Source organism: Erpetoichthys calabaricus, chromosome 2 (assembly GCF_900747795.2).
Source record: "Erpetoichthys calabaricus chromosome 2, fErpCal1.3, whole genome shotgun sequence".
NCBI lineage: Eukaryota > Metazoa > Chordata > Cladistia > Polypteriformes > Polypteridae > Erpetoichthys > Erpetoichthys calabaricus.
In genome coordinates, this window is record NC_041395.2 from 269,621,163 (window position 1) to 269,632,343 (window position 11,181).

The following is an 11,181-nucleotide window of genomic DNA, read 5'->3' on the forward strand; positions in this document are numbered from 1 at the left end:
CTCTCAAACTTCAGTATTTCAGTACTAAATTTGTTTTTGTATAATCTTTTGGTTTTTGTATGTTAATTTTTATAGAACTTGACTTTGAATAGAATGCATAATTATGTAATAGTATGAAATAGGTAGAGAAATTGTTCAAAGAAGAGTTTACCGTGCTGATTTATTATGCGTAATAGTGTCATTATTGTGAGTAGAAAGACATTTAAACAGCAGTAATTACAGTATGCATACATATTTATAATATTTATTTATCCACATTGAATATTTCATACAAAAATATTTTCAATAAATAATTAGGGTTTATACAATATTTACAATAATATAAATGTTATTTCACATTTAATTTGTGCTAATATATATTCATGTTACTTATCAGACCCTTGATCCCTTAGTTCCTTTTATCTCTAAACAAATGTATTAAAAATGGAAACATGTAGTTTCTACATTTGGAAATTGAAATAGAAGGTCAAGTTCCCTTTGTTGAAAATGGCACATTAACCATCAAAGGGTAAAGCTATTGGTGTACTCATTTACAGTATTTGTCTTGTTCAAAACCAGTTCCTGTAAACTTCCTTGTAGTCAGTAGTTCATTTTTAAGGTGGTAAATAGCGCAATTTTGCAATAAGAAAACCTTGAATTTACTTTTCTTACTAATTATAGTAAAATATATACATATAAATCTTTACTCAAATAGTATAAATTTGCATTAAAAGTAGTGAGAAAAAGTCCAATATTACGCAAATTAAAGTATGTTGGAGTATTTTCTTAGTGCCTGTGCAATCTTCTTGTATTTAAAGTAGAATATTTGTCCCTATCTCCAGTGAGGAATGTAGCTCTCTTCTTTCAGCTTTTTCATTTACTGCTCAGTTGCCTTTTGGAGATATTAGCCAGCCGTAATATTAATTTCAAAGTGTCATTCACCACTGGTAAAGATGGTCTCTTTTTTTTTTTTTCTCCACAAGACACCAAATGTAAATGCTCAGTTCTTAGTGGCAGCCACATTCCTCTACTATCATGTCCTCATGGTGTCGAAGCATTACTTCACCATTTTCATAGTAGAGCATGCTTAATGGGCTCATTTTGGTAGGAACACAGCATGGAGAAGGTACTTTGTCCGGATGATAATGTTTGAGCAGACTCTAAAAAGGAAAAGAAGACTTTTTTAGTTTTTTATTATATATATAAAATTCTGTAATTATGATTTTGTCTAATGATTATTCATCAAACAATATTTGCACAGAGGATAAATTGGACTATACAGGTCAGCCAGATTTCAGTGTTCTTGATAAATAAGTATTTTCAGCATAATTTTGTATACTGTACATATCATTATTTTCTGATAGTGTGGAACAGAACTTAAAATAATTTAAGACTTTGCCCTGTTTATTTAAACAAAAAAAAAGCAGTGATCCATTACTAATAGAATCCTCTATCCATATCAAGCCAGCTTTGGAAGAATGCATGAAAATTGTTAAGGCATAATTCTGCAATATCAAATGAACTGATATGTTTGATATCAAACTGAAATAGTTCTTTTAAAAATATCAATCCCAAATGGTTTGTGTTTTAGTAACAATGGCCAAGTGGTTAGTGCTGCCACTTAATGAATCTAGCATCCTGTGTTTGACTGCTACACAGGATCCTTGCCTTTGTGTGGTTTGCATGTTATTTGTGTGTGAACGATATTGTTTGCATTTGTGTTTGGTTGCGCCAAACACGTCCCCACCTCGCATAGCATACCACATGGGTAAAATTTTCTGACCACTTCCAGAAACATGCAGGTTGGTTAATTGGCATTTCTAAATTGGCCCTGCATAAGTGAATAGACACAAACAGACTGGCACACTGGCTTGAGTTGCTTTCCTGCCTTGACCCTGCCAGTAGCTTATCCTGAACTATTTTCAGAGAAACGTAAACTAATATGTTTGAACATTCATAATCTGTTAATTAACATAGCTGAAAGTATATAATTTCTTTGCAACAATGCTATTTTGCAAGCAAGGAAGTATTTAGATAAGATAGTGCAAAAAGTGAACACAATGCGACTAATACTTTATATCCTGTATATTCACATAAAAGTGTTATTTTCTGAGTCTTTGTTATGCACAGCTGAGCTCCACTTTGTAATTTTATTCACATGTTGTTATGTGAATAACATACTCAGAGATGAACAACTAACATGTGGAAAGTATTAGAATTCAAATGAAAAAGAAATGTTAAGCTCTAACTAATAAGAACTGGCAACTGCTGAAGCAAGTGGAATATTTCTTACACTAGTTTAAAACCCCTCACCTGCATATATGCGTGATTTGTGGGATTAAAATCCTCTCCAACGGGAGAAGGGCACTCTCCCTCACACCGGTAAGCATTGTATTTTTTGGGAAATACAATCCAGGAGCCCCATCCAATCTGATTAAAATCTACATGCAAGTCCTCTTTGTGACATGGTTTGCTGATGGTTTTCCCCTGTATTTTCCTAGGAGGGTCTCTTTGCTTCCTGTTGCGTTTGTGCCTTTTTGGTAGTCTGATTTCCTCATCTTCTGCGGGAAGCACGAATTTGGACTGTTCAGCTGTCCGGAGAAGGCTGGAAGTAGCCAACGGACCTTCTTTTGGTTTAACCTTAGAAAATATCACAAGCAGGACTCTGTCGTTTATAGCATGGGCACCCTGAAGACTTTCTGGTAATGGACGATTTTGGGATGGCTGTTGGGAATTCCTTTGGACATACCTGTCTTTTTTTACATTCTGTTGCTCCGGGGTGTTCGGGTGTCCAAGGGTAAACCAACTTATAAATAGATCCGTAATATTGTACACTTTCCAGCTTGTGGATGAATTAATTGCTGAAGAGGCAGAGAAGAAACAAATTTGTTGCTGGTTTTGGCAAGTGTGATTTTTCTTACAGGAGTGTTCGTGTTGGTGGTGGATTTCCACTGTAAAGTCTGCAGCAGTTGTGAATCTGGGTACCCTAACTCTAAACTCTGCAATTTGGAGCTCCTCATCAGTGGGCAACGAAGACAAGTCAAATGTTGCTATCCAGCGGCTACCCTCTCGCTCAAAACCTAGTAGACCAAATGAAAAACATTAACAAATGATCAGTTACTTTACAAACTTGCAACACCAACTCACTTGCATCAAATGAATGATCTTAGCAATGGTTCTCTTTTTTCAGAAATGTTTTTACATTTAATATCAGATGCAGTTCCCAACCTCAACAATTAAGTCATCAATATGTTTGTTGGAAAAATAAACGTGAACAAAACTTAAATTCATAGGACATTTTATAGTGGTTCAGTTGGACCATTCCATTACTGCCAGCTAATTTTTAAATATATTTTTCCCTGAATGGCTAAACACATCTTAGTGAAAAAAATACAAAGTCGCTGTTGTTTTTATGCACAGTTCCTAAATATCCATCCTCTTCTTAAAATCCCTCCCATCAAGTATTAGAAAGCTTCTTTATTGCATAGGAAGTGGGATCTGAAAGTTAGTGGATAGATGACTTGAATGTAAATTTCCAAAAACGTCAAATTGAGTATTTATTTTTGTTTGAAATATCGTACTCCATGGTCACAGCAGCCAAAAGATTTTGACTTTGAGATACAGGTTTGCAGGTTCAGTCCCCATCACTGAATCGACGTGAGAGCACAATTTCTCGCGTGGAACAATCACCTTTCTACTTGTACTTCTAGACATAAGCCCACACAGAAGGGTAAATACGTAAATAATAATGATTTAAAGTCGAGCGTTTCTAATTATTTAGTTTTCAGAACTTGTAGGACTAGAAAATCACACATTTAGGGTGTTATAAATAGTAAATTCACACGAGGAGAAAGTGGTGTTTTTTTTCAAGATGAGACCGTTTATTTTATCGAGCTCATTTGTTTAATACTTAATGCAGTATCCCACTCAGGTCTTCATATATTTTAAGCTGTCAAGGCTGCCACTCACAATCGTAAATGTCGGTAATTTGCTCCTACGACTCTACATGCTCCTGGCCTGTTGAATGCATTCGCCTTTAAATGTCCGTCTGTGTCCTCGACGACAAGATTCCAGATCATCCTTATAGATGTCTTTAAAGTCTCATAGATGAGGCATCCACAGTGTTCACGAGTTAATGAAGAGAGAGAGAGAGAGAGTCGCGTGACTGACCAGGCCCGTTACTTTAAAACGAGTTGAACGAGAACGTAAGGAAGTTTTTCGTCACACAACCACAGATACATGGTAAAAGCTACCATGTAGTGTGGTGGACGGTAGGGCATCGGGGACCTTCAAAAGTAGACTTGATGATATTTTGGAGGAATTAGATGGATATCACTGGCGAGCTTTGTTGGTCTAAATTCTTCTGGTGTTCCAACTGGATGCAGTTCTCTTATTTCTGCTCTCACTGCTGCATCACCCATTCTGAACGTAACGCCGCATGTTTTTTTGTTTTTTTTTTTATTTATGCATTTTACTATTTTTTTTTAAATGATATTTTTATCTGCCCTTTTAACCCAATCAGCACATCGTCGGAACAAAAAGAATGGTCCCTAAAGTTTCAAATTCCTGCGTTTACATTTTGTTTGGGGTTTGTCCGTTTTGAAGAATGTTTTAGTATTTCATCTCTTGCTGAAATAAGTTTCACTATATAATAATTAGCTGTGTATTAAAGTTTAAATTAACTTACACCAAAGCAAAGCTCCGAACTTGGCTGAAATCATTAAAATAGACAATTAAACTGAAAAAGCTGGCGATTAGAAATATCTCGATTGTATTTTGTTTAGGATTTTAAAAACAGGTTTAACAATTAACTATCATAGGGGGGCTTATGCAAGAAGAGTTTTGTTTTTCATTCTTGGAAGCATTTAGAACCGTAGCCAGATTAAATGTCAAGTTTAAAAAATGATTTAGTACTTAAATCTATAACTTTGATTTGAATGAAATTTAAACTAATATTACATTAGGCGGATCTAGCAGAGCAGGGTAATGTTTAACAGCGCCGTTAAGCGTATAGCAAACGTTAATTTGTTCTGACATCCTATCAAACAGAAAACAAACCATTCAAACATCGTCCTTGCTCTTTAGAAGCACTTTCTGAAGCTGGTAAATTGTAATAGCCGGGGTGGAGATGGGACCTTCAAATAATAGCAGGTTAGAGAACAGACAGGGCAAAAGCGGGGCAGAGATAATCTAATCAAGTCAAGTGTGAAAGGCCGGGGGTGCGGGGTTAGATGTTGATTTCAGATGCAATTGACTTGTATAGCTCTGTCTGGCACAAGCCCCAATCCACATCACCTAGTTAACCAAAAAAGGAGCGCGCTTTGAGGACTGGCCTTTTCACACACTGATCCTCGGCGATGCTTATTCATCCAGAGAGAAGGATGTGGATTGGGAGTTTCTTGAGCTGTCTGGCACAGAGATTTGACAGCCAAGAAAGGCCAATTCGTGAAAGAAGCGGTAAGACTACTGATCAATAGAAACGACTGAAATCCCCCCTTTTTTAATTAAATAATTGTAACTGGCCGGGAACGGACTATTAACGAGGTTTTTATGCGTGTTGTCAGCTTGTCAACATTTATGATAAATCAAGATCTGCAAATGGCGGCCATCTCACAAAACAACTGCTCGAAGCTTCTCCGAGTATTTCACATAAATGCACGGTGTTGCGTTTTAAAAACTAACACCTTTTAAACGATGGACAGACAACGTCCGTCTGATGTATAACACTCGTTTTTTGCAGTTGTTGTACCTTTTACAATCTTAGGTCTTTGTTGAGGCAAGTTTACTCTTTTGTCAATTATTGTTCGTCTACATAATACAGAAGGGGCATCTACTGATATTAATCACATTGATCATCGATCCATTTACAGTTCTGTCACAACCAAGCGTACGTCGGGACTTTATCTAAGGATAGTACTATTTGAAATCGCATTTTTACCAGCTCGGAACTTTTTTTACTCTAATGTAATAGCTGCAGATATTATCCACGTAATGCACTCGGGTAAAAACGTTTTAATAATAGCATATGAAATCACTGACGCAGTATGTTAAGCAGCGTGTACCTTGACATTAATTTTAAAATGGTCAAAGTCATCTTGTCTGTTATTATTTCAGATTTCGTAGATTATTTTACCCAAAGCGACCTGGAAGATAAATTTTATATATATATATATATATATATATATATATATATATATATATATATATATATATATATATATATATATATAAAACATATAATTTAACAGGACAGTAGTTATCAAAAATGTACACCGCAAAATCGTTTGTGTTAAAGTAATGCTTAAAAGTGTTTATGGAAAAAAGTGTTTCCACACTGCACAATTACAAATAAAGGTGCCAGACTAGTTCTTCAGAGCGATGCCATAGGTTTCCAAAACACCCATCCACATGAAGGTTCCAGAAAGAACCTTTTATATATTTAGATCTGTAACAGACTCCATTTAATAAATAACCATGAACAGAGTATAACAGATTTGCGAAATAAGAGTGCCTTATAATTTTAAAATGACTCTGCAGACAATAACACAGGCTTAGTCCAGACTTTCTTAATCTGTTAGTGTCCTGCTAGGTAGCCTACCATATTTTAAAGATGTATTTTTTCTCTCTTTTCATGTAAGGGAGTTTTTCAAAGCCCAAAGAACCGACTGCACATGCAAAGAACTCTTCCCAGAATGAAATGGTTCTTTGTCAAGCAATGGAGCTATGAGGAAACACACAACCCAGTGAGGAACGATAAAGAGCCATTGAAGTTAACCATTATTTTTAAAAGTGTGTAACACTGGCTGTTTTGGTCTGTAATCCTTAACAATGCAAACTATAATCCATTAGCTACTTTGAAAATTCTTTTGAAGTTTAATAGGAGTTTTATGCAAAACGTGTCTATTTAAATTAATTTTAATCTACAAAGCACCAACTATTTGCAGGAGAAGGATATAGATTTCAAACGTGGTCCTTAATTAATGTTTTGTTTCCCAAAACAGCCAATGACAAACAAAGATTAAAAAAAATGTATCTCTTTATCCTTATCACAGACTTCTCACCAAAGGCAAACAGAGATCAATAATCACCCACTTAAATGCCCCATGATCCCGAGAGGCTTACTGGCTAAATATACTTACTTTTCGCAATTATACTTCTGACGGTATCGGCCACTTTCGCTGCTGGTTTAAGGTCAGATTTGAAAGTCCCCGACGGGCTTGTCGATTTAAAGCTCCTATAAAGATGCATCATATAAGGAGGCAAATGGTTTACAGGTGACCGCTTAGACAAGGACGTCCGCGAGGATGACTGTGAGTATCCGTCTTCAGTTTGGTGTGTCCCATATACAGTCCACAGAGTTGACAAAAAGGCGAACAGTAATCCGAGCACATGCATTTTCCGACAGCTTTAGGTGTATGACAGTTTCCCATGGCTCTGGAGAGGTCAGGGTGGCTTTTATACCAGTTCACCCACCCCTTAATGCATATTGAGCAAACAGGATTGGACCTTTAAGCAGCTTGGCATGCGTCCTGTATGGTCATCGACCTGTCAAAGCCTATTATGTTGGTAATGAAGCTTCTTGCAGATAACCGTTCGGTCGATTTACAAGGCTCAGACACGTATTTACAAAGGTTATCTCAATAATATCCGATAAATTACAAACCAAAACAGAGTAACCTACCCCTGAAATTAACAGATTAAGCAGATAGGTTTGTTTATGTTTAGTTGTATCAGCTGTGTATTTACAGATGTTTTCCAATACACCTATTGCTTGTCAGATAAGCAGCTCGACAGATTTGATTTTCAGCGCAGTGGCTGCAGCATTTAAAATGTCTGATGCGAGTACTGTTACTTCAGATGTTTTTAAAAGTGTTTAAAAATTAAATACAAGTATAGGCTATCTGCATGATAGGGATGATTTTGCAACAACACAGGTGTATACTTACATTGTAAAAAATTTGACTGTAAATTTACAGTAAATTACTAACTAATAACTGGATTACATTCGAAATATTAATTACTGTATCATATTGCTGTATATTACAAGAAAAATACAATAACGTGACTTCATAGAAAGCTGGAACACAAACTTTATGCTGCCGTTGAGTTACAGCAATTTCCTGTTTTTTACATGGTAACTGTACTAGTTATGCAATTTAGTAGCAAGCAATTTACTAAATTAAATTTAGTTAAAACACAGGAAAAACTATTGTTTGTACTCAAATAGTTAAATTACTAGCAATTGAGTTACCAATTATGTTGCTGTCAAACATAGACTGTCAAATGTATTCATTGCTATAACATCAATGTTTTTTAAAACATTTCACGACATCTCGTGGAACATGAACAGTTGCTTTTGTGATGTAGGGTGTGCTACAGGTTCTCCAGTTTATTTTAAAAAATCTTCCGTAACACAAAAATAACCTTCAGCATATAGAAAAATGAGTTTGCTAGCCAACTTAAAAAATTTCTTTCTTTCAGTGCAAAGGTGAGGGAGTCATCAGGAACGATTTACAGTGCTGCTGCAAAGGGGGCGTTACTTATGTAAATATATTAACTTTATGCAAATTTAGTTTGCCGTGCCTTTGTGACTTTACAGCAATTCAATTATTCACAAAAATAGTCTTGCACCGTGAAATAATTAATTGATAAACACTTCTTAAAGTTAAGTTTGTGTAGGCTATTTCATTATTTAAAATCATTGCTCTGTTTACAGTATTACAGATTTTGGATTGCGAAAATACATAGTGTAATGCATTTTTGCAGGATTTGCAGTGTATTCTCCAATTTTCCTCAAAATGTACATCAAGTTGAGTTTTGAAGGTTCCTAAACTATTTCTCCTCCTGTCCACCTCACTATTTGGTCACTTATTCCTTGTATCTCTGGTCCCCTGTGTTAATGAAAACCTTCTCATGTTTGTTTGATGTCATACATGTCTCCATCTTATCTCACAAGTAAGTGAAACGCTATGAAACGGAACAAACTGAAAATGTCCCACAATGCAAATTGGCCCGGTCCAAATATAATTTTACCGTAGTTTGCTGTCTTATGACAGAAGATGGCTTAACCCGCTCTGATTACACAATATATTGCTCATTACAACATTTTATTGTGAAAAATTACAATTCACTCTTGTGAAATGCTGATAATTGTTTACAGTGTACAGAAATCATAATCCCAAAAAGGCCAAGTCTGCTCAAGCATGCACTATTTATTAGATTGTCTCGCTATTTTTTTAAACGCTTAAAGTCGACATGCCTCTCGACATTTTGTTCTTTAAAAATGAAAGTGTTTTGCACTTTATGTGATTTTTGTCTAGTGTAATTAATAAAAAAAAAGTATCAATCGGTTTTCTTAACCTGTTTTTCTTTTACGTTTAAAAAGAAGTAGCTAAACGACAGCTGGAACTGACCATTGTGCTTACTTTAAAGCTGTCTACACACCGTTTAAATAGAAGTCTATAATTACTGTCTGAATTACTAAGTTGCTTAAAGAAAATGGCACACTTCACTTTAACTTTTAAAAGGATACAACATAGTAACAAAAACATAACACAACAACTATTTATTGTAATTCGTTAACGTGTATTTTATATAGTGCCCTACAAGGTGTGCATTATCGCAATGCAAGCGAGTCTGGCCGTCAAGTTCAAGTGGCGTCCTCTCATTTCTGCTTCATGAACCTCTTAAATTACTTATCTTAATGCTCTTTACCGTTTTACTTTATTTTTATCTTTTATTATCTCGTTAATTTGTTTCTAAATCTTTTTTGATTGTTTCATCATAAAAGGCGCTATACGAAAATGTGAAGCGATTGATACTATCTGCATTTACATAATGCCGCTATTGTATAATCAATAAGGACTTTGCATACTACACATACTTATTGAAACATATTGATAAATAGACCACTTCAAACAGACTTGTAGTAACCATTTTTTATTTCTCCTGCACCGCGTGGTGTACATCATACATCTAAGGTTACGAGCTCTGATTTAAACGGCGATTTGTCCACAGGTGAAGTTTAATTTGCGGTTGAGCCCCCAAATATTATATGCATATAGGGCTCCCCGGCGCGCGGTATCGACGGAACTTCGGCACCGCCCCTGTGACGTCACTTTTCTTTTCTTTTCTTTTCTTTCTTTTTTTTTTAATTCGACCACCACAGTTTATGCAAACGCACCGCGAGAAAAGTCTGCAGCATGTTTGATCTTCCCCGCAAAGACTCCTTAACACGGAGACTCGATCCGTGTCGCACATCAGTGCCCCTATTATCACTTGGATGCGTATTCTAGGAAATAATGGAAGTGCGCCCCATTTCGTAATGCATTGATCTCTTTCCCCTCGTTAAAAGATGCCCCATCATCAGCCCCATTCGTTGCAAAGAAGCAAAATAAAATGTGGCAGGCACGGCCAATATATCAGCTCCGCCGTAAAACATAAAATGTAATAGCAAGTGAGTAAAATAACAAACCATTTACCGAAACCTTCTGACCCAAATTACAGTATGGTCGGGAACATTCAGAATGCTCTAGGTTATTTATTTATTTTTTGATGTACTCCGGAAAATGTTTATGATCTGTACAGTTTTTGTACTCAATAACAGACTATGACATAATACTGTATTCCCAAACCCACTCAGTCCAGTTTAGAGTTGCAGGGCTGGAGCCTCTCTTGTAGCAGAGGGCACAAATCTGTCACACAGCCCACTTGCACAAGGCCAGTTTTCAATAATCAGTTAACCTATGGGCAAAAAAAATGACATACACTCTTAAAAATAATAGTTCTTTCATGGCATTTTAAGGTTCTTTATTGGGTTTTGTGGTCCTCATAGAGCATTTCATTCTGAGAGGGGATATTTGCATATGAAGTTGGTTCTTTGTGCTTTGAAAAACTTCCTAATATGTAGAAAAAGTCTTTAATGGATGATAGGTTACTATAGCAGGACACTAATAGATTAAGAAAACCTAGACTTACTCTGTGTTATTGTATGCAAGAATGCTTTTCAAATCATGACTTACTGGTATTTCACAAATCTGAAACCTTGTATTTGTTATGTACTGACTGTATAAAGCCTGTTACGGATTCAAATAAATCAAGGCTTTTTCTGGATCTTCATGTGGATGGGTCTTCTGGGAAATGATTCCCCTATGGCATCACTCTGAAGAACCACTCTGGCACCTTCATTTTTTAAGAATGTAT

The 11,181-nt window shown here is 35.8% G+C and overlaps 1 protein-coding gene across 1 annotated transcript; it reads right to left on the minus strand.

Annotated features, from left to right (window-relative positions):
• Window positions 1–985: 985 nt before the first annotated feature.
• On the minus strand, window positions 986–7,757 carry ndr2 (nodal-related 2). Its single transcript, XM_028792806.2, has 3 exons — window positions 7,119–7,757; window positions 2,293–3,059; window positions 986–1,139 (listed from the first exon to the last, which is right to left on the minus strand). Exons 1-3 carry the CDS (start codon window positions 7,372–7,374, stop codon window positions 987–989), a joined length of 1,176 nt encoding a protein of 391 aa, XP_028648639.1. The 5' UTR covers window positions 7,375–7,757; the 3' UTR covers window position 986.
• Window positions 7,758–11,181: the final 3,424 nt, after the last annotated feature.

What these genes read in the sequence shown, in the direction of transcription:
- ndr2 (XM_028792806.2), bottom strand. Translation starts at nt 7,374, where the DNA reads ATGCATGTGCTCGGATTACTGTTCGCCTTTTTGTCAACTCTGTGGACT. An exon ending in CAGAAGTATAATTGCGAAAA is followed by an intron (nt 3,060 to 7,118) that starts GTAAGTATATTT and finishes TTGGTCTACTAG; the next exon opens with GTTTTGAGCGAGAGGGTAGC. An exon ending in CAAATCACGCATATATGCAG is followed by an intron (nt 1,140 to 2,292) that starts GTGAGGGGTTTT and finishes TTTCCTTTTTAG; the next exon opens with AGTCTGCTCAAACATTATCA.